This window comes from Petaurus breviceps, unplaced genomic scaffold (genome assembly GCF_028583685.1).
Source record: "Petaurus breviceps papuanus isolate PSGF00001 unplaced genomic scaffold, PetGlider_PUasm1.0 174, whole genome shotgun sequence".
Taxonomy (NCBI): domain Eukaryota; kingdom Metazoa; phylum Chordata; class Mammalia; order Diprotodontia; family Petauridae; genus Petaurus; species Petaurus breviceps.
This window is the reverse complement of record NW_027185761.1, coordinates 11,003,248-11,027,285: the sequence shown is the minus strand read 5'-3', so window position 1 is coordinate 11,027,285 and position 24,038 is coordinate 11,003,248. Positions and strand designations below refer to the sequence as shown.

Genomic DNA, 24,038 nt, shown 5'->3' with positions numbered 1-24,038 from the left:
AGGTTGGAGTGATGGGCCTCTCCTAATGTAAAGGAACGTGCACAACATGTTTAGAGAATGATAAGTAGACAATTTTGATCGGAGGATAGTTATTAAATATGAAAAAATGTAATAACTGCATCACTGCTTTTTTTTTTACCTCCTCTTGTAGTTTTTATTCATGTTTTGTGTGCAGTTTACTAAAATTCCCAGGTCATTTTCAGAATAATTGCTATCTAGCCATTCCTCTCCCTTCTTGTATCCATGAAGCTGGTGTTTTGCAACCAAAGTTTAAGATTTAGCCTTTTTAACTATATGGTTCCACCCTATTAGATATGGACAAACATTCTAGCCTTTGGGGCTTTTTTGGGATCCTTATGCCATCCAGGATGTGAACTGTCCCTAGTTTTGTGTCATCTGAAAATTTTATTAGCATTTCATCTATGTCTTTGGTCCAAGTCACTGATAAAAATATTAAACAGCTCAGATTCAAGGACAAATGTGTGGAGTACTTGTGTCAAGACCTTTCTCTAAGTCTTTCCATATTAGATTGTAAGTTCCTTGAAGGCAGGGACTAACTTTTACTTATTTGTATCCCCAGCACTTAGCACAGTGACTGGCACATAGTAGCCACTTGATAAATGTTTATTGAATTGAATTGTTGAATTGACAAACACATTACTGATTTCTCTTTGGGTCTCTGGTTTCATAGCCATCTAACTGTACTACAACCCAGCCCACATCTCTTCATCTTGTTCACAAAGATACCACAAGAAACCTTGTCAAATACTTTGATGAAATCCAGCTAGATTATATTCACTACATTAGGAACCCTATCAAAGAAGGAAATGATGGCTTGTATAGTATGATCTGTTCTTGAAGAAGCCATGCTAACTCTTTTTGAAGACCACTTCCTTTTCTAGATGTTTACTAATCGTTCCTTAGAAGGTGAGGACTCTGTTCTAGTGAAGGATGGCAGACATATATGAAAAAGCCACAATACAAAGTTTGATCAGAGAGATAAAGCAAGGGAAGAACCTCATAAGACTGAGAGATGACTTCCAATTGGGATCAGGGTGGATTAAGGAAGTCTTCTTAGAAGTCTTAGAAGGTAGCCTTTGAGCTGGGGCTAATGGAGATTCAGGGGCAGTCCAGGTGGAGCTGGCCAGGGTAGGACAGAGGACAGAGGGAACAAAGGAACATGCACAACGTGTTTGGAGGACGATAAGTAGATAATTTTGGTTGGAGAGTAGTTATTAAATATGAAAAAAATGTAAAAATAGCCATCTACATTTCACATCTGTGCAGCTGGTTTATTGTCAAAACTTTTCCTGGCTTATAACTTGAGCAGTTTCTCCAAACCAGACTGTTTCATCTGGGTTTCCAGGACAGGCAGATGTTAACACATTGTTGAACATTTGCAATGTTGCATTCTGTGACTAAAGGATTAGAGAAGAAAATAATCCATTCACTTTGGGGACCTGCAATTTTCTGGACTCCAGGATCCTTCTGGGACATGGGATAAATAGGAACAATGGCTGTTCCTTTACTGTGAGCTCTGTACTTCTGGCATGGGCATGGGATGGGCTATTTGATGTCTCCAGATGTGTGCAGTATGTGTTTCCATCATAGTGTGTCTGGAAGATGGTGGGCCCATGTGTCCAGGGCTGTCCAATGCTTTACCTACATGCCATTTATTCATGATGTTTTGTGATTTTTGTTCCTGACAGAAATTTAGAGTAAAGATAGAAATGCTAAAGAGTTATTTACTTGTACCTACTGCTTGATTGGGTCTGTGACCATGGTTCTTAACCTGGGGTCCATAAATTTGTTTGTTTTAATATTTTGCCAACTGCATATTCAGTATTTTTTACTTCCTTTGTGACTTTTTCCTTTTTTATTTTATTCATTTAAAATCATGATTCCTAGAAAGGGTTCTTAGGCTTCACCAGGCTATCATGAGAATCTGTGACCCTCAAACAGTTTAGACCTGGGCTTCTTAACCCCAGATGAATATTACATTTTTCTCACCTTGAGGTTTGACTTATTATTGGCACATGTTGGCCCTGCCTCAGTGGACTGGACAATGTTGTCTGACTTCCCAAACAGAAGACTTGATTCTCCAATGACAAGATTACTCATGATAGTGCCGGACCCCCAGAATGGGGTGTTAGTGAATCAGAAAACAACCACAGTTGTTGTCTCATCCCACTGAGGAACCAAAGTCACTGCAAAAAAGTATTTGAAACTCTGAAGGCTCCAAAGTCTCATATCAGACATCACTTGGAGACAGCGATACTGGCCCCAAATAGTACCTGAAATGTATCTGGTGGTTTTCCTGTGTGTGTGTGTGTGTACAGGTGTATATGCACCTGCATGAATGTGCACATGTGCACAGGTGTGTGAAGAAAAGATGCCCAAATTCCTGAGCCAGTGAGAGTTGTTTTTTTTTTAACTTTCTACTCCTAAACACATTTCCCGGGCCAGGCCAAAGTGGCTTCACTTCATCTTGCCTAGCAAATCCAGTTATGTGCTGAGCAACACCCTACCTCACTAACTACTGCCCTCATTGGACAATGTGAATGGTTTTTCCAGTAGCTCAAGGAGATGTTAGACACCTCTCAAGACTGCTAATCACTAGAATTGTCAGCTCTAACGGAGACCATAACCCCTGAGAGAGTATACCATATCCTCTGGGACTCGCATCAGGACTTTATGTGGAGGCTTGGCATTTTCTGAGAATTTTAGAGTGAATCAGATGGCCTGTGGAAGAGGAGGAATATCAATATGTATTGTTAATACAGTTGAGGTAGAGAAGTCACTCTCCTCTTCCCCCCAGGCCATTCAATTGTGCCACCAACAAGGTCGTGGTAGCTTTGGATGTATAAGCCTATGACCAACCCCTTATATTTACTGCCACCACCACATGACCTCCTCTTTCCCCTAGTCGCTGGTAGGTACCCTCTAGGAGTGCTTGAGCCCTCTAGAAACCATACTATATGAGAAGTGGCACTGAATTTAAGAGGATGTCTCCAGTTTATGTCCATCTTGAATCTCATTCCAAGTCTAGGCTTTGTTCCCGAGGGAATATTGAGTCCTTCTGGAGATACCAGAGAGAATGCAAATCACAGGGCTCAGATGCCAAGTTATTGAGAAAAAGGGAGAAGTCTGATTATCGAGAGTATGAAGGTTTGTGGGAAGCTGCCACCTTGAAATACCACAGGAGAGAAGAAGTGGGCTTCATTTTCCTACTCCATTCCAATTTGAGACTATTCTAGGATCATAAAGAAATTGATCTGTTGGTTTTCTGACTATACAGAAACTAATCTTTTCTTGGCCCTGTTTTAGGTTTTTATTTTGATGTGATGGAAATTACTCCAGAGATCACTGGGCGTCACAAATTTAATGCAGACAATCAGAAGGTACAGACCAGTGTTTCTAATTTCCCTAAGACCACTTACCCTAAAATCATTCTTAACAATATTATGTGCTTGATTTTGATTGAATTATCTATTAAGTTCTGCTGTTTCAATAGGCTTCCACAACCATTTTCTATTATTTTAAAGTTTTTTTCCCTAAGTAAAGATTCTATATAATCAGATACAATGTTAGCATGTTTAAATATCAACAGATAGATGATATAGGTAGAAGATGGAGGATAGATATAGATAGATTATAAGTAGATGATAAATATAAATGGAGGATAGATATAGATGGGTAATGGATAGATAGATGGATGTTTATTATGTTCTTTTTAAAAAGATGGATATATGGATAGATAGACAAATAGATGAATAGATAGATGGATAGATAGAAAGACAGACATAGATACATAGACAGATAGATGAACAGATGGACAGATAGAACAGATAGATTGATAGAGACAGACAGATAGATGGACAGAGACAGACAGATATAGATAGATAGACAGATATAGATAGATAGATAGACAGACAGACAGACAGATAATACATTTGTTAAGCCCTTAGTCATTGCTAGGCACTCTGTAAGCACTGGGCATAAATATGAGCAAGGAAACAGGCCCTGATCTCAAGAAACTCCCACATAATAGAAGACAACACATAAAGGGATATTGGAAAGGTGGGAAGACCCAGAAGGCAGCACAGTGAGGAGACAATGGCATAAAGACTTGGGCCTTGCTAAAGTATATCAAAAGCTCATCTCTCAGGGCTGGGGGGCCTGAGGAGCTGAGTCCAGGGTTCCAGTAGAAAGTAAAGGAGGAGGATGAACTGACACCAGACAACATGGTGAGAAGAGGGGAGGGGAGGAGAGGAGAGGACAATACTGTTTTAACTTGAATTATAAAGCATCAGTTGGTTTTCTCTGAATTGATTCAGGGCTTAGCACAATGCTAGGCACTTAGTAAGTGGTCAGAAATAGTTTCCAAATTAAACTGGATTTTCATAGTCAAGGAAGACTTCCTTTTAAGAAGTGGTGCAAAAGCTGTCCTAGGGATACATAACCAGAAAAAGAGAAAGGCTTTTCATGCAGTGAGAGTGAGAGCTAAAAGATGTACAACCAAAATGCTTGTTCTGGTACCCACAACGTTCCCTGAGAGAGCTGTAGAGGAAGACTGTAGGATGTTGGGTGGATCCTTTGGGGAAGATTTATGAAAAGATAGAGAAAACCAAGATGTGGATAGATCGCAGGCTCCACTCATAGAGGAAGCACTTTTTAAATCAGATAGTGTCATTGACATAAAAAGCTATGAAAAAGACATTGCCTTGTATATAGCTGGGGACTTGACAGATGTTTGTGTGCTTAATAAGTACTTAGGAAATGCAAGTGTAGAATATTCATGTACTAAATATAATAACTTGTTTGTATTAGACTTTATGCTTTAAGTTACTTTTATAATATTTATCAACTTTTTTTTTCCCTAAAAAGCTTTACTTGAAAGTAAAATGGCTTCCTTCAGTTTTCTCCTTAGGGACACATTAGCTTTGGTTATCACTGTTCATAATGCAAAGACAGACACTTGTGTGTAAATTTTCTCATGTATCAGATTTCTGTCTTCTACTTTTCCCCAAAGAACATGTTATTTTTGAGGCAAGTTCTATAATAACTGTTGATGCTGGAGTATAAACATTAGAGAATTTTTATTTGGTCATAGAAACATTCTCTCGTTACACTTTGGAGGGTTAGGCAGAGATTTGGGCTATACTCTGCTATTTAGTGCTCAGACATAGTGTGTTTGTGTGTATCTGTGAGAGAGAGGTGGGGAGAAGGCTAGGGGGAAGAGAGAGAGAGACAGAGACAGAGAGAGAGACAGAGAGACAGAGAGACAGACAGACAGAGAGAGAGCTATTTGGCTAAGTTGTGAACTTGGGTGGCAATTATGGACTTCAGAACTATGTTTATGATGTTCTTTTGAAAAAAAATTCAAGCTTACAGTAGTAGGAAAAACTTTGTTTTTTTAATTTCTATTCTAATACAGATATTAAACTTTCCCAAAAAGATGGAGGTCCGAGCTTTGATTGAAGGACAGTTCATGGCCAAAAGGATTCATGCTGAAAAGCTAGGCTATAGAGTTGGTAAGTATGATTATGGAAGGTTCTGGAGGCTGGTCATACGATAACCAATTAGTCTTTTTATGAAGCAATGATTGATTTGCCTTTGTTGGAAGGGGAAAAAATCATTTCCTTTATAGAGACCATGAGAAAAATCTGAGTGACTCAAGTCTTCATAAGCTGGACTATACTCTGAACTTAAGGAGCTTACTTTCTAACAATGTTAGGGATGGGAGTGAAGTACAGCCTATACACAAATGAGTATCATACAAAAGAAATTGAGAAGAGGGAGAGCAATAACAATTTGGGGGTGGAGTGGGGAGGACCATGGAAGACTTCATGGAGGAAATTTATCTGGGCTAAGACCTGAAAAAAAGAAGTCATCAAGGATGAGATGAATAGGTAGTGTGTATCATAGGGTTGGAAGAAAAACTTGTGCAAATGCATGGAGGCGGGAGATGAACTATCAACTTTAGGAAATGGCTTGGAGTCCAGTTTGTCTGGAGCATAGGATGCATGAAGGGAAGTAGTATGAAATAAAAGCATATATTTGATAATATTGACACCTGTGATCAACGCAACCTATGATTTCACGTGTTTATTGTTTTAACTGACTTTATTTTTCCATATGTATATAAATGATAAATCAGCAGAGAAAAGAGGCCAAGTTACTCTGAAATTCTTGTCTTCTAGGCTGATAAAAAAAATTGTATTACTTTAGCAAAAATAGAACCTAACATAATTATGTCATATCATCCCCACTACCCCATACCCTAACCTTGGAAGTATTTCTTTTGCAAAATAATTCAGACTTGCTAATACTCTTAGCAGGTTAAAAATCAATTTTTCCCTTTTAATTTGGAGGATGAAATTTAATGGGAGGGCTATAAATGTCTGAAAGAGCCTGTTATCCTAGATCACACAGGTGCAGTTTCACTAATCTAAAGCATGGTATGAGAGATAGCTTGACCTGGAGGTGGGAGTTCTGGATTCAAATCACATCCTAGACACTTGCTGGCTTTGAAAGCTAGAGAAATATAATTATGATCTTAGTTTTGGTGAATTGTGCTGTTTTCTTATTTTAATGTCTTTTAAGTGAAATGAAGAATTTAACAGAAAAACCCTCATTGGCTAGGGATTTTAGATGTCCCTATCAATCTTCTTCAGAAATGAGCTTTTAAAAGGAGCAATTTTCAGTCATTTAAGTTTAAGGTTTTGGATTTGGAGCCAAAGTGAAAAGAACCTGCTTTGGATCTCTGAGCACAAGGGACAGTTATCAAACAAATCTCTGTTTAAAAAGCATCTGAAAAAATGTATCCCTGTGATTTCTGAGAAGGCATAACAGGTAGAAAATGTTAACTTTCCCCAGCAATCCCCAGAAAACATTCCTCACTGAAAATTGTCACCACATGCTGGTCTCTTTGGGCTTGATGATTTCGGGCTTTAGATTAAATCACGAACTAGCATTGCTCCAGGTGCATTTGGGCCAATTGGTAGGTCCCAGGCTGGACAATGATCAGTTGTAAACAGTGCTCAGCAAGCATCTTAAATGCTGCTTAAACTGATTTTTGTGAAAAGCAAGCCATTTGGAAAAGGAGAAAATTAAATCAACCATTTGTATCAAAACATACAATTTCAATGATTTTTTCCCCCAGTAAATTGATGGGGGTTTTCAAAATCGATTAGTCAATTGACAAAGCACAACTAGAGTTGGCTTGAACACTAGAATTCCCCAAGCCCTAATACAATGCTGAACCAAAGAATCAGGCCATTCAGAAAAGGTTTGGCATGGTATCCAATTGAATTTTTTAACAAATTGTGCCAATGATCTATCTGATCTTTTCTATAGATATGGTCTTAGAGATAATGCCTCAAGTCATCAGGCATAAATGTTCTAAAAAGCAGCAGTTCGAGTCAATTAAATGAGCAGTAATTAAGCACCTACTACATACAGCTCAAATAACTACTTGGCTTCAAGGAGCATACAATTATTCCTTCCACATTGCTGGGGAGTTGGGACACAACACCCCTGAAATCTAAAATAATCTGTAAAAATGTTTGGCCTTCTTTTTGTACTGGAGAAGAAGCCTGGATTATTATGGTATTAAAAGATAAAATATGTTGGGATTACATAATGCTCTACATATATTTTATGTATTTTTGAGTTTCTAAACTTTTTCTTTTTTATTAATTTATATTAAACTTAAATATACATAGGGAAAGAAAAAGATGTGTATTATTATTTTTTTTAAAGCAATAGGGGTTAAGTAACTTGCTCAAGGTTACACGGCCAGTTATTTTTGTGTGGGTTCTGAGTATCTGAGGCTAGAACCGATCCCAGGTCTCCTGATGCTGGGGCCGGGACTCTTACTCACTGTGCCACCTGGCTGCCCCTAAGCAATTGGGGTTAAGTAACTTGCTCAAGGTTACACAGCCAGTTATTTTGTGTGGGTGTTAAGTATCTGAGCCCAGAACCGATTCCAGGTCTCCCGACTCTAGGGCTGGCGCTCTTACTCACTGTGCCACTTGGCTGCCCCAAAAGATGTGTATTATTAACTTAAATACAAAATAAGAAAAGAAAAAAAGCATTGCAAACTTTTTCTGTGTTGTCTGCTGACCTTCACATGTCACCTGTGACTTCTGCAAGATGTCCCCCAAATTCCCATTTAATTTTTATGCTGACCCACAATATATTGAAACCACGATGGAGGAAAGTCACGATGCAGAAGGAATAACTGTACATTCTACTAAGGGGAAAGCTATATGAACATAGATAATAAGTAAATATAGAATAGAGAGCCTGGATTTTGGTTTGAAAAAAATGCCTTCTCTGCCATGTGAAGAGTTCATATAGTTGGCACCGACTACTCTTGTTAGAGGGCACTTTGAGAACGTGAAGAGTCACATAAATGTTTAATAGTAATAAGGAATCTACCAGATTCATTAATTCAAAATCCCTTCTCCTTAGTTTATTTTTCTACCAGTTGAAAATAAATGTGGGTATTCCCGGTGGAACTGTCCTTTGTTCTATTCATATTCTGTTTAAAGTTCTATTGATAGCTTTAGTTTTTATATCACATTCATTTCTGGTTACTAACCTTTCCCTCTCACCCATCTTATGGAATGGAACCCTCCCTTGTAATAATAAAAAAGCTATTCAGCAAAAACAACCCATATAGTGACTGTTTTGATGTATGTGACACTGCCCTCATAGTGCCCCTCCTTTCTATTGAGGAGAGAGAAATATATTTTATTGCATGCTTTTCCTGTTCTTGTGCATGGTCTTGAAACATTATCACGGCTCTGAATTTCTATGCATTGTAAACATCCAAGGTCATTTTGCTCCTTTCGTTGGAACATAAGGAACATAACAGCTCTTCTGCTTGGCATCTGTGGCTCACAGTAGTCCCAGTTCACATTGGACTCATCCAAGCCCTACGAAAGGCAGGTTTTCTCTTATGTTGCGCATCTCTATTGGAATACCACTTTTATGTTTTGCGATGAATTTGATCTGCCATTGCAAACAACCCATCCATTTAGTACAACATCTGGTTTCTTTGTACCCTCTGCAAATTTGATGAGCATACTCTCTGTGCCTTTATCTGAGTCACTGATGAAAATGTTAAACAGCATGGAGCCAAGCCTAGATCCCTAGGGCACTCCTCAGGAGACCTCCTGAACCTTCATTTGGTTCTGAATCTGTCTGACCAACACCTTCTCTAGGAACAAAGAATTTGATACTTTAATCAAAAGATTTGCCTAAATCTCGGTAAACTATAGCCATACTCTAGCATTCCTCTCATTTGCCAGTCTAGTTATCTTGTCGAAAAAGGAAAGGAGGTTAGTTTGGTATGACCAGTTATTGACAAAGCAATGCTGGCTGCTTGTAATCACTACTTCTCTTCCTCAATGTCCATTAACCATCTCTTTCAGGATTCATTCGAGAATTTCCCCAGGAATCAAAGTGAAGCTCACTCACTTCTAGCTTGCAGACTCTTCTCTTTCTTTTTGTTGAAAATCAAGACATGTTGGGGGTGGCTAGGTGGCGCAGTGAGTAAAGCGCCGGCCCCAGAGTCAGGAGGACCTGGGTTCAGATCTGGCCTCAGACACTTAACACACAAAAAAACTAGCCATGTGACCTTGGGCAAGTCACTTAACCCCAACTGCCCTCCAAAAAAGCAAAAAAAAAAAACCCAAACAAACCCCAAAACATGTGTCCTTTGTTGATCTGTTTTCCATGGTCTTTCTCATATCACTGACAGTGGTTCAGCAATCTATCTATCAGCCACCCATTTGATGTAGTTCACTTAGGCCAAGTGACTTGAATTCATCAAGGGCAGTGAGATTCTCTCTTACTAGCACCTTACTTATTTTGGCTATCAACTCCCAGTTGGTCATTTTTGTTTCACTAATTCTAAAGTTCATTCCCCTTTGCAAAGAAAACAGAAACAAAATAAAGTTTTGTTTTTCATTTTTTTTTCTTAATTGTTCAATGAGGACGGCAGGGAAGAAACAATGGGAGGAAGAAATAATAAATGCCTCTAAAAATAATTTTTAAACGATTTAAATAATTCTGCCTTCTCTTTCTTGCCAGCTACAACTACCTCATCCATCCCAGGCTAAGATCCTATTCCTTCTTGCTTTTTCTCCTAGTATGACCTAATAAACCCCTTTTGTTGTCCTTAGCTTCCCTGAACAGTCTTAGTTCATTCTTTAGCATTCCTGACATTCTTTTTATAGGACCATTCACACTCTTATATTCAGCTTCTGTTTTCTGGCATCATTTCCATCTTCTATATATTTCTTTTTAAAAATTTAAGTTGCTGTATTCCATGTGCATCCCCATCAGTCTCCTCAGACAAATCCTACTTTTTTTCCTCACTGGAACTTTTCCCTTTGTGTCTTCAGAATTTCTTGAGCATCTCCCATCTCTCCTGGGCTGATTTTTCCTGAATCATTTTACTCCATGGGATCCTTCCTATCACTACTCTTGACTCTTGAAATTTGCTTGCCCCAAATATAGGATTCATTTGTCCAGATTCCTTCTCTTTCTCTATCACAAGCTCTGGGATGAAGTGGTCACTTTTCCCTAGCATTCCCCTTATTTGCATTGCAGAAACCAGTTTCTCCCTGTTTGTGAGAATCAGATTCAGAGTAGAATTTCCTCCTTATAGGTTTTGGCATCTTTTGAAGGCAGATCCAGAACTAATTTTTTTTTTTACTTTGGGGGGAGGGGAAGAGAGAGAGAGACAGAGAGAGAGAGACAGAGAGACAGACAGAGAGAGAGAGAGAGACAGAGACAGAGAGAGACAGACAGAGACAGAGAGAGAGAGAGAGAGACAGAGAGACAGAGAGAGACAGAGAGAGAGAGAGACAGAGAGACAGAGAGAGACAGAGACAGAGACAGAGAGAGAATTGTAACAATATCTGGATAACTGAAATACCTCATCACTACTATCTCATGTTTCTTTGTCAGACTTGTGATTTGTTTTCCAAACTTTTCATATATTTCCTCTTTCTGTCTAGATGGTCTGTAATGTGCTCTAGTGACAAAATCCCTTCGATTTTTTTCCTCTTTTGACCTGAACCCAAACAGTCTGCTTCCTACTTTCTGCCTTTGGTTCCTGGACTTCATCACATGATTATACCTTCTTTTTTTGTTTGTTTAGTTTTTTTTTTTTTGCCTTTTGGAGGGCAATTGGGGTTAAGTAACTTGCCCAAGGTTACTCGGCTAGTTTTTTTGTGTGGGTGTTAAGTGTCTGAGTCCAGAACCGAACTTCGGTCCTCCTGATTCTGGGGCCAGCTCTTTACTCACTGCGCCACCTAGCTGCCCCATGAGTATTCCCTTCTTAATAAACAAAGCTACCTCTGCCCCTTTTATCTACCCTGTTTCTTCTGAGTAAGGTATTCCCATCCAGAACCAAAATTCATCCCTGGCTTTCATCCCAGCAAGAGGCAAACAGGGGACACAGTGGTTGGAGCATCGAACCTGAGGAAGAAGAACCTTTTTTTCAACAGCTGTGTGATTACTAGCTGTGTGATCCAGGGCAAGTCACTTAACTGCTGTCTGCCTCAGTCTCCTCAGCTTAGAATGGAGGTAATGATAACACCCACCTTTCAAGAGTGTCATGAGGATCAAAAGATAATATTTGTAGAATGTTTAGCACTGTGATTGGCACATAGTAGGTGCTTAATAAATTCTTCTCAGGTGTGCTCTCTTGTTTTTGTATTCCTCTAGTTGTGTTAGGACCTTGTTGCCTAAACTTTGGCCATTTGAGCCTAGACAGGGCAGACCTGGGTTTTACTACTGGTTCTTTTATCGGATTTTTGCCTCTTGTTAATTTCTCGGTTTCTCAGTTGCTAGGCCAGGAAGACGTCTGATAGGTTTATTGCTTTGATATTGCAAAGACAGAGCCTTAATCCTAGGGTTTGGTTGTGTAGTGCTTTACAATCCTCACCCCTCTGCTTTCTAGACTCCGGACTGCGCTGTGACTAATCTCTGGAACACCATGTGGAATAAAAGGCTGTGGGGTTCCATTGACTTGGGCATTGCCTTAAGTCCTCAGAGCCGGGTGCATAGTAGGTACTCAAGAGATGATCATTGATGACAAAGAGCAGAGTTCTCAAGCTACGCTCCTCTCATCAGCATCCAGCTGGACACTGAGTGGGAGTATCCTATCAATGTAAACCTCCCAATGTGCCTACTGGGTGCCAGGCCAGCTGTGTGAAGGGTGACTTCTGCTCCTTGGATTTTTCCAGGGCATGAAGCAAGTTTATGTGCAGCTCCCCAGGCTTTTGGTGGAGAATAACATGCATTATGTTTGCATGCACTGCATTCTCAGTGTGAGCTGAATTAGTCTGTTTTATTGCAATTCACATTGCAGAAGGGGGTCATGTATCCTTGAAAAGCACTACTGGGTTTTCCATTTCTGGCAGCAGAGAGGTTTAGGGTACAATTCCTTGGCTGCCTACAGATTAAGTGGATGATTCTTCCCCACCCCCAGAGGGATTTAAATTTTTCAAAGAAAATCAATACTAAAATGTTGTGCTGACTACAAGCTGGTCTCTCAGCATGTGTTGCTAAGGGTATGGATATTGTTTAAACACTACACAAGAACCTACTCTGTGTCTGATGGTTTTGCTCCTGTAAATAAATAAGAATTTGTATTTTAAGATATAGAACTCCTCATTTTATGGGATGGACATATAAGTTGTAGGTAATGCAAAATTCAGGAAATGGTATCTTATTTTTCTGTTGATCAGCATGATGATTTCTGCAATTTAGATAGTGCTTTACAAGTGGGGTTTCATTTGATCCTCACAACAACCCTGAGGCCTGAATGCTACTGTTATCTCCACTTTACTGATGAGGAAATAGAGCTTTTGTAGTTCAGTAGGTTCTGACTTTACATGACCCCACTTAGGGTTTTCTTGGCAAAGATGCTGGAGTGGTGTAATGGGAATGCAAATTTGGAAGATCTTCCCTGCCCCTAGGCTAAAGTGCACCTGAAGCCTGGGGTGGGAGGCTTGTTTTTCAGTAGATACTTTTTGATTGGCCAGTGGGTCAATAAGGTTGTTACATTCTCTGAGCCAGGAGAAGGCTATATAAGCCCTGATGTGAGGCTTTGTTTTGGGGGCTCACTTTGAGAAGTGTTCTGTGATTTGATCTGTATTCTGGGAAGCCGTTGTCCAGGGCCCCCCCCCCGGCTTTGAAAAACCCAGATGTGGAAACCCAGATGTTGACTGGGTATGGATGTAATGGTTGGACAGTTTGGAAATCTGTCTACTTGATCTGTTTCTGTCTTGATAATTCTGCCTGTATACTTTGAAGTTCGGGGTGCTGACCTTTTCCCCTGAACAAGGTAAATGATATATGTCTGACTGATTAAAGTAAGCTTGTTAACCCATTTTGAGTTGCTTTCCTTTATCAAAGCAGATCCAAGAACCTGTGCTGGCAGACACCCTGAGCACGCTTGGGGTGCTTGCCGCTACAAGTGGTTTGCCATTTCAAATCTTCTCTAGCTCATTTCACAGATGAGGAAACAGGGTTAAGTGATTTGCCGAGGCTCAATCAGCTAGTAAATGTCTAAGGCTGGATTTGAACTCAAGAAGATGAGTCTTCCATATTCCAAGTCTGGGGCTCTATCCAATGCGCCACCTAGCTGCCTTGTGAGGGAATAGAGACTGAGAAGTTAAGTCACACAGCTAATAAATGTCTGAGGCAGGATTTGAATTCAATTCTTTATCCCCAACACCACTCAGGAGCTCTGATTCTTAAGAAAAGTTTTTTGAGTGACTGTTATGAGAAAGGACTGAGAGGGATAGGGGATGAGTAATATACACCCTTTAGTAGCTTATCACATGATCTGAGGTCCTTATCCCTACACTCCCTCTCATTCCTATAGTACTTAACTATGTGCCAGGCACTATGCTAAATGCTTTACAGTTAACAATAAGAACAGTTGATATAAAATATCCCTCCTCCCTAAAATCTCCCCATGAGATATTCATTTGCAATCTTCATGAGTTCAAATCCAGCCTCAGACACTTACTAGCAGTGTGACCCTGGGCAAATAACTTAACCCTGTTTGCCTCAGTTTCCTCATCTGTGAAATGGACTGGAGAAGGAAATGGTAAACCACTCCAGTATCTTTGTCACAAAAACCCTAAATGGGGTCAAACATTCTTTCATACAGAATCAGGGGAAAGAGGACTCAGGCTTAGGGGAGCATATGTAGCAAAGGGGTAACTTTGACCTTCTGGTTTCTGGAAGTCCTTCCTTTCCCTTTGAAGGGCCTCAAGAAGTTCCACTTGGGCATGGTGCATCTTTTGTTGGAATCTGAGGAGAGCTCTCAATCTGTGCCCAGTCTGTCCTTGGTTGCTGATATTGACACTGTTTCCAACTGTTCCTGTTCTTGAGAGATGATGCTAGGAAGCTGATAGGAAGACCTGCCCACCTCCAAAGCTCCTGAAGTCCTGTTCTGGACAAAGGTTAACTATAACACTCTCTCCTGGTTTCCTGCTCTCTGGAGCTCAAATCCCTTGAATAACCTCAGTTCTCAACGGACTTGATATTTTATAGATGAACCCTAGGGTATGACCCCAAGATTCCTTTGGCAATCCACTTCCTACTCAGCTTCTCTTTAGTTCACCTAAATCGCCTCATCGAGGCTTTTTTATGCTTCCTTGGAATGTTTTTGATTGATTTGATTCAGTCAAGACAAATTTCACTGGTGAAGGCACCTGGGCTAGCATTTTCTCACTTTCTGTAAGTGGGGTGGCATGATTAAATCGATTTACTCAACCAACCCCACCCTTACATTCCTCCCAGCTTTCTACTGTCCTCAGAAAATCTACTGGAGTGTGTTTGGCAAAGTCCATAGTTCCAAATCCAGAGAGCTCTTCAGTGACTTGAGGAGGTTCAGTTTTATCCTTTTCGAATGCTTTCCCCTAGTGCTTTGTACTAAGGATCCTCCCTGTGTGGCATAGTGAATGATCAAATCCAGTAATTAACATACTTCCGTATGTCCAAATACTTGATGATATGATTTAATAAAACAATATCATCTAATAAAGTTCTAATAGATTAATACCTCTCTTGTTGCTTGCAGAAGGACTTCCAAAGCTGTTACAAGGTATTCCAAAATAAGAAAGACGAGAAAAAGAAGGGGCAGCTAGGTGGAGCAGTAAATAGAGTAACAGCCCTTGAGTCAGGAGTACCTGAGTCCAAATCTGGTCTCAGACACTTGACATACTTCCTAGCTGTTTGACCCTGGGCAACTCACTTAACCTCAATTGCCTTGCCTTCCCCCCTCCAAAAAATAACCAAAAAAAAGAAATGAAGTAAGAGGTTTTGGGGGCGGGTGGTACAGTGAATAGAGCACCAGCCCTGGAGTCAGGAGGACCTGAATTCAAATCTAGCCTCAGACACTTAACACTTACTAGCCATGTGACCTTGGGCAGGTCATTTAACTCCAATTGCCCTGCCTTCCCCCTCCAAAAAGAAAAAAAAAGACAACAAAACAAGAAAAAAAGAAAAGATGAGAAAAAGAAGAAAACAAAAAGAAAATCAAGCCTCTCCAAAAATCTGGTCTCTTATAGAATCATCTGAGCACATAGAGCTCCTCCCTTGGGATTTAGGACCTATGGTTGACTGGAAGTGACCTCCTTACCTTTCAGGTAAAAAAGCCAAGCCTTTTGGCTTGATGCTTATATAGTAACACTGGTCCACAGGCTCCAGGGAGGTTGGCTTCCTTGCCTTCTCCCCCTGCCATGGAGAGGCCCCTCAACTCTGGGCTCAGTCATTTTCCAAGTGCTGCAACAAAACTGATACAGGATTCAGGGGGCGTTTCACCATCTCCCTTTCCCACTATAGTGGAGATGAGAAAGTTAAGCTACTGGCCAGCCCTGTGGCTTTCCAGACAGTGCTGAAATAGCAGAAGCTTTGTGACATTTAAGAGTCGTTTCACCTAGGGGATGGGAACTGGAAGGGAAGATGTTCTTTCCTACACTTTACTGCCCTTCTCCTCCTTAGGAATTACCTTTGCACCATCAGCCACCTATGGCTTCCTCAGTCTGGGCTGGAAGAATTCCCCCCCGTCCCTTACCCCCCCCCAAATATTTGATGCTCAAAGACGTCTAAGCTCAACAGCTCAAATATCTGAACTACCCTCTTTTTCTTTAATAGTAAATGCATCTTGAGATGATGGAACTAAATTGCAATTTCATGTTTCCACCTTGAAAGTTTCTTGATTTTGAGGCCCCATATTATGGAAAATGTGTTCTTTTAACAGAAAGAGAGTAAGCACCTAGGGGCCTGGGGTGATTTTGGTTTTGCATTTATATCTCTAGTACCTAATACACAGTAGACCCTTTTAAAAATGTTTGCTGTGTATACAATTTATTTTTGTTTAAAAGGGCATTTGTTGAACCCATTTAGAATGAGGGAAACCTGGAATCGTAAAATTAAATTAATGGAAGTTTATGGTAGCAGTAAAGACTTAGGTCAAAGTTTATCAACAGAGTAAACTCAAGAGACAGAATTAGGGGAGATCATTCTATTTATTTGTTAATATAATTCCAGTAAATCATAGCGACCTTTATAGCTGAAAGGGACCCTGGAAGTCCCTCTTCTCTAGCACTGCCATTTTCCAGTTGAGGAAACAGAGGCTCAGAGGGGTTAAACACTTTGCCCAAAGTCATGGGGGTTGAATGAGATATTCTGACTTCAAAGCCAACACGGAAATGTGTTGACGGGGCCATGCATTATCATGGACTGGGGGCAGAGATAGTATCCTAATAAACTATTCTGATTTTCATCTGGCTGTGGAAATAACTAAGTCAGACCCCCATAGTGTCACATAGCATTGTAAAGTGAATCCATTGAGCTCACATGGAGTCAGGAAGATCTACATTCCAGGCCAGGCTCTGACACATGCTGGATGTAAGACCACAGACAAGTCACTTAACATGTCACGCATACTCTAAGACCATAAATTATGGAATAGTTGTTCATCTACATTGGTAGAGGGGGAGTTCTCACAGTGAATACCCAGGATAGATGAAACCATAAGTCTGGACTTCAAGGAAAACATTGATCTCATTTCATGAAATTGCCTTCATAGAAGAGAATTCCTTGACTGAAATAGCTGTTGTTGATTTTTTTCTCTCTCTCCACATCCTCATCTCCCCTCCTATCTTGTTCTCTTACCTGTGCTGGGGAAACTAAACAAGAAGACAATAGGGAAAAAGAGGTTTAATAAAAAAAAGTGTAGAAGGTGCATTGTCAGCCTCTTTCCTGACATGTTGATAAAATGCTGTCACTGACTGAACAATCGCATTTCCTGCATAACCAGCAGAAGTCAAAGTATTTACAGCATGTGATTTCTGCATTTAGACAATAGAAGATTCTCTGACTGAGTTTGTATGGGATTCAGATACTTATTTACCCTGACATTTGGATAATTCACTTCAATTTAACATTTATTAATCCCCTACTATTTACAAAAGAGGGAGTATAGTGTAATGGTTAGAGTACTGGACTTGTAGTCAGGAAAACCTGGGTTCAAATCCCAGTTCTGACATTTATTAGCTAAGTGCCCCTAGGCAACCCACTTAACCTCTCATGGTCTCAAGCCAATTTCTGTTGGTGGAGGGAGTTTACATACTATAAGTTCTATATTGTGATAAAATTATAGATCATTTAACCATTCCCATTTTGTATTATTAGACACTGGGGTTATACTTAAATATATCTGCTATCTCATTGGTTCATGAGTTCCCTCTAACAAATGCATATGGCAACCCAGTCATGTCTGCCCATTAGGAGTTTATATTCTAGGGGAAGCAATGTAATCTGTCTGTCTGTCTGTCTGTCTAGGTATTTAAAGCAATTTTAAGAGGGAGAAAGTACTGATTACTGGGAGTCAGGGGTTCAATAAAGGCCTCATATGGGTGGCCTCTGGTGAGGCCTAAACTACCGTGGAGCCTTTGTGTCTGGATAAAAGGAGACTGATATGAGAGAAGTAGTCAGTCAATGATAAAGCGTGATGAGATATAGAGGAGGAAGGCTTGGCAAGAGCCACTGAAGACACCAAGATTTTGATCTCTAGTGATCAGAAGAATGTTGATAAGCTCAACAGAAATGGGGACATTAGGTGAAGGGATACATTTTAAACCCATGAAATTCCATAAAAATATTTTTAGAATTAAAGAAAGTTTCAGTCATTGTTTAAACTATCTCAGACCCTCATAGAAGGAGCATTATTGGGGCGGCTAGGTGGCGCAGTGAGTAAGAGCTCTGGCCCCAGAGTCAGAGGACCCGAGTTCGGTTCTGGTCTCAGACACTTAACACCCCCCCCCCCCCCCATACACACACAAAAACCTAGCTGTGTAACCTTGGGCAAGTTACTTAACCCCAATTGCCATCCAAAAGGCAAAAAAAAAGAGAATTATTGTTATTCTTTTGGTTACTTTTCAGATTAACATGAATAATGTTACTGTTTTGAATGGTGTTAGGATCAAATTCTCCATTTTCAATGATAGCTAACATTACATCACAAGAAATAAACAATATAATCATCAAAGTGATTTAGTACTAGTTAAAAAATAGAGAGGCTGATCAGTGGAACAAACCAGGCACACAACTTACAGAAGCAAACGCATTAGCAGGGGTTGATAAACCCAAAGGTATTAATTATTGGAATAAGAACTTACTATTTGACAAAATTTGCTGGAAAAACTGGAGACCAGACTGGTAGAAATTGGATCTAGACCAACACTTCATATCACATACCAAGATAAATTACAAATGGATAAATAATGGGAAGATACAAGATGAAATTGTAAGCAAATTATCAAGGAGGAGATTTTCTTTCTGATAGATGGATAGGGAAAACTTCATGGCCAAACAAGAGATAGAGAAGATTAATAAAAATAAAATGGACAATTTTGATTATATAAAATTTAACATTTTTGCACAAAAATATTGAGTTAAAATTAGAAGAGAGACAGATAAATAGGAGCGAATCTTTACAGCAAGTTTCCTTGATAAAGGTCTGATATCCAAGATATATAATAAACAGATTGAAATATATAAGAATAAGTGCTATTCCCCAATAAACAAATGGTTAAAGGATGTTAATAGGCAGTTTTTAAAAGGAAGAAGTCCAAGCTATCAATAACTAACCAAATCACTAATAATTAGAGAAATGTAAACTAAAGCAATTCTGCAGTTCTACCTGACACTCATCAAATTTGCAAAGATGAAAAAAGGAAAATGACAAATGTTTGAGGGGCTTTAGGTGGAGCTGTGGGTGGATCTTTCCATTCTGGAAAACAATTTGGAACTATGCTCAAAAAGTCACTAAATTATGCATACACTTTGATTCAGCAGCATTACTACTAAGCCTATACCCCAAAGAGATCAAAGAAAGAGGAAAAGGACCAATATCTAAAAAATATTTTTAGCAACTCTTTTCATTGGGATTAGTTAAATAAATTAGGGGTATAGATTCTACCTAACTCCTGACAAAAAAGTGCAGATGGAAACACATTTTTGGTCTTAGCTAATGAGGGAATTAGCTTCATATTTCTTATTCAACTTTACTTTCCTTTTCTTCCTCTCCCTCTCCCTCTCCCTCTCCCTCTCCCCTCTTTCAAATTAGGGCAAGTAGGAAGTGGAAAGGAGAGGAAATAAATGTTTGTTAATAGGAAAATAAAGTTAAATAAGAACAAATCATTAAGCCTTTGTCAAAAGTTATACCACAACAGCAATCACAATGAGCAGAATTGAATCTTAGTGCCAGAGAGAAGTCTTTGGGGAAAGTAACCATTTAGATAGCACAGGTGACATGTGTTATCATCAGCTGCTGCCTGAGCTGGAGGAAATTAGCTTTACCCTCTAAGAACCAGGGTTAGCTGTTCCTCTGATGCTGGTGGTCTGATTTAGATGTGTATCTCAGTCTAGTTGAGACTGATTATTGAAGTGAGGAAATCTATTTGAGTTTTTTGGAGCCAGAACACCAAATTCTGGTAAATTGAAGAAAGTTAGGAAATAGCTTCCAGCATGAGTTTAGAGATATTATTTACTTTCTTCAGAGCAAAGCTGTTTCCTGGTTACAGAGTGATTCTTATCCACATCCTCAGTCACAACCTGAACTCCTACCTCCAGTTTCAAACTGGTTATTAACCTTAGACATAGCTTAACTCCTAATCACAGCCATAACCCAAACTCCAGACTAGCCCCCTAACCTTGATATTATTTAAATTCTTAGTAAACTGACCCTTTTATCCCCAGCCACAGATGACCCTCTAAAATCCAGGTAATCACTCAACAGAGGTGTGCCATTAGTGGAAAAGGGGATTTGGAGAAAAGAGTATGAATGGTTTCATTTAAACTTTTCCTATATTTTTGGAGACTGACAGAGTGTAGCACCAATGCAATATTTACAGTGCTCACGATCATGATAAAAACTGTAACTATAAGTACTGCATGATGTTTGATCACAAAATATAACAAACTCTCCAGATAGAGGATAGAACTGAAGCATTTATGTAGACACCAGAAAACTCAATCCCAAAACAGTAAGCCAATTCCATCATAGTACCAAAGATATTCAGAAAGGCTGAGAGCCACAGCATCCTTCAGCCTTCCCACAAACCAATACAAGATCAATATCTACTCATGAGCCTATCTGACTCCTTGCCTGAGCATCCTCTCTCCCCCACCATCTGGCTAGCTCTGACTACCAGCTTCCTGTGGGCTCTGCTTCCCTTCAGCAAATTCCCTTCATCACAGGCTCCATGTGATTACATTCAGCCTATTAGGGGGCAGAGTTTACTTTCAAAGCAGGGGGGGTCTTCAAACTCCCATTCCCATCACACAGAGACACGTCAATTTTTCTGTATGAAGGATAACATTACTAATAGCTAACACTTATGTAGCACCTACTATGTGCCAGGCACTGTACTAAGCATTTTACAACTATTAGCTCATTTGATCCTCACAACAATTCTGTGACATAGGTGCTGTTATTGTTATTCCCATTTTACAGATGAGGAAACTGAGGCAAACATAGGTTGAGTGATTTGTCCATGGTCACACATCTAGTACATGTCTGGGGCAGGATTTGAACTCAGTTCTTCTTGACTCCCATGGCACCTAACTGCCCCTATTATAATATTAACGATTACAGCTTATTAACCTACTTACCAAATATATACACATTATACAGCATGTAGATTGATTGGTAGATGGATGGACAGATGAATTTATAGTTTGTTAAATAACTTATGGACATACATACAGTATTTAAGAATAGTGCTTCAAATGCTTTGAAAATATGAATTAATGAATAACACATCTCAAGACAGATGCCATTTTGAAGGTCTTTGAATGTAAGGCCAATTATCTCAATTGAATTTGAAGCTTGGAAAAAAAAAAGCTCCATTCATTTTCCTGCCGGTCTTTGCTCTTTTTCCTAAAGAATTTTAATGTATATTAATTAATTGCCTGAAGTAATGCCAATAAATCTAACTAAGGCTTGTCTGAAGCTTAAATGCACAAAGGAAACCATGTTTGTTTCAAGGGGAAAACACACACATACACACACTTCCTGAAAATGGCATTAAGAAAGTTAATATTAATTTAGATGGAACTTAATGAAATCTTTAATGACTTTTTAAAATTGTTTTATTTCACTACAGATTTTAATTTGAATTAAATCATTACGATTGTTAAATTAGCTAAACACTAAATTAAGAAATGCAAATGAGGCAAACCCCCAAACCATTTTAGATACTGTTTTTATTGATATGTTGTTGGTTAGTGGGGTGGAACAAATACCCATTATGTCTGTTATTCCTAGTACAAATTCTTGACTTTTCATTAAACGTAGTATATTAGATTAAAAACTCTGTTGAGTAAGCAGGACCAGGAAAGCTCCAGTTAAATGTAAACTTGGTCACATACTAATTGGGTTCAAGTGAGAGTTAGATGATCTAGTCCTACCCATAACTGAACAGAAATCTGTTCTACTATTTTCCTGAAAGGTGGCCGTCTAACCTTCCTGTGAAAACCCCTAGAGTGGAGCTGCTCATTTATGCCTGAATTAGCCCATTCCATATGGAGGACAACTCCACTGGTCAGGAAGTTTCCTTCCTTCATTCCATTGTCTGTGTAGTTATTCCTCCCTCCAGCTCACATCCCAACTCCTCACCCACATCTTATCCTTGACAGTTCTGGTCTGTGTCTTGATCCTTTTTTAAAGTTAATTTTAAAAAATGTTTTATTGATACTCTTCTCTCCTTTTTCACATCAAATCTCTTTTCCCAATGACTCCATCCACTCTAGAAAAAGAACTTTCCCTTTTTGGAGCAAATAAGTACAATCAAGCAAAAACCTACATTGGCCATGTCTGAAAACATGTGCTTTATTCCACAGCTGCAATCTGTCACCCTTCTACTGAGGGACAGGAGACATAATTCACCATCAGATCTGGGATGTCACTTTTGGTCACTGCACTGATCACAATTTGCAAGTCTTTCAATGTTGCTTTTTTTTTTCAGTGCTGCTTTTCTTTACATTATTGTAAATGACTTCCTGATTTTAGTTATTGCACTTCGCATCTCTTCACATTTTCCTTCCCCGGGCTCTTCGAATCCTTCATATTTTTCATTTTTTTTAGTAACATGACAAAATTAGTCACATTCATTTACCACAGTTTGTGTGGCCACTGGGCACTCACTTTCCTTCTAGTTGTTCACTACTGCCCTGCTATAATTCCTTTTGTCCATATGGGACCTTCTACTCTGTCTTTGACCTGTTTGAAGCATATACCTACTAGTACTATCATAAATGATAGCTAGTCTTTACATAGTGCTTTAAGATTTGCAAAATACTTTAAAATGCCATCTCCTTTGATTCTTGCAGTAACCATAAGAGGTAGGTACTATTATTATCCCTGTTTTACAGATGAGGAAACTGAGGTAGGCAGATGTTAAATGACTTGTCCAGGGTCACACAGCTAGTAAGCATTTGAGGGCAGATTAAAAAACAGGTTTTCCTGACTCTAGGTGGACTCCAGTGCCCTCTCTGATGCCCCACTAGCTGTTGTTTGTTCTTCATGCTCAAAGAGGACTGTGACATCAGGGAGGTGATGCTGTGACTTGCAAGTGAATTGGATTTAAGTGAGGGAGAGCTCTGCAAAGTCACCAGCCTCACTTTATCCTCTGGAACCATCAGGGTCCAGTGGCCAGGTCTAGATCAGGATGACTGGAGATGGCCCCCACCCCACCTAACTGTGACATAATAAGGGATATATACAGTTTAATGACTTTAGAAATATAATTCCAAAATAATTTTCTAGAATGGTTGAACTCATACACAGTTCTACCTATAATGCATTAGCATGCTTATTTTCCCACAGCACCTCTGTTCCAATGCCCCTCTGGTATCTTTTATCCTTGTAAATCTGATCAGTATAAGGTAATACCTCAGGATTGCTTTAATTCACATTATCTCCATAAATCCTTCATAGAGGATCTATCCAACATGCCAGAAGACTTCCTTGAAGTCTTTTAAAAAATATTTGTGCATGGCAGAGCAGCATTCAGACCATCTATCTGTAGTCTCTTACTGAAACAATACCACCAACACAACATTTCTAGCAATGAATATCATGGATGTTTTTTACATCTCTTCTTGAATGCAAATCATTATCAGTAGTAAAAGACTATCTTCTTACACCCTCTATGTTTCTGCCCATTACTCTATGGGTAACCTGTAATTCTGATTCTTTGGACATCCTAATGATCCATTATTTATGGCCACACAGCACCAACAGAAAAATACTCATCTCTGATCACAATAGAATAGGGTTGGAGCCAGAAGAGATCTTACAGACCACTTCTTGGCCTTCTCCATATCATTCTGCCTGCTCTCTGGCTGTCTCCTTATCTCCTCCCTCCATAAACTTGAACTCTCCCCTTCGGTCACCCACTCTGATAGGTAAACTTTCATCTTATCTT

At 39.4% G+C, this 24,038-nt stretch overlaps 1 protein-coding gene across 1 annotated transcript in view; it reads left to right on the top strand.

Moving 5' to 3' along the window:
- XYLB (xylulokinase) overlaps positions 1-24,038 on the top strand; it is a 216,738-nt gene that overhangs the window by 105,643 nt on the left and 87,057 nt on the right. Inside the window, exons 14-15 of the mRNA XM_069083741.1 lie at positions 3,328-3,401; positions 5,438-5,534. Of these exons, the coding sequence (XP_068939842.1) occupies positions 3,328-3,401; positions 5,438-5,534 (171 nt within the window). The remainder of the gene's footprint in view (positions 1-3,327; positions 3,402-5,437; positions 5,535-24,038) is intronic.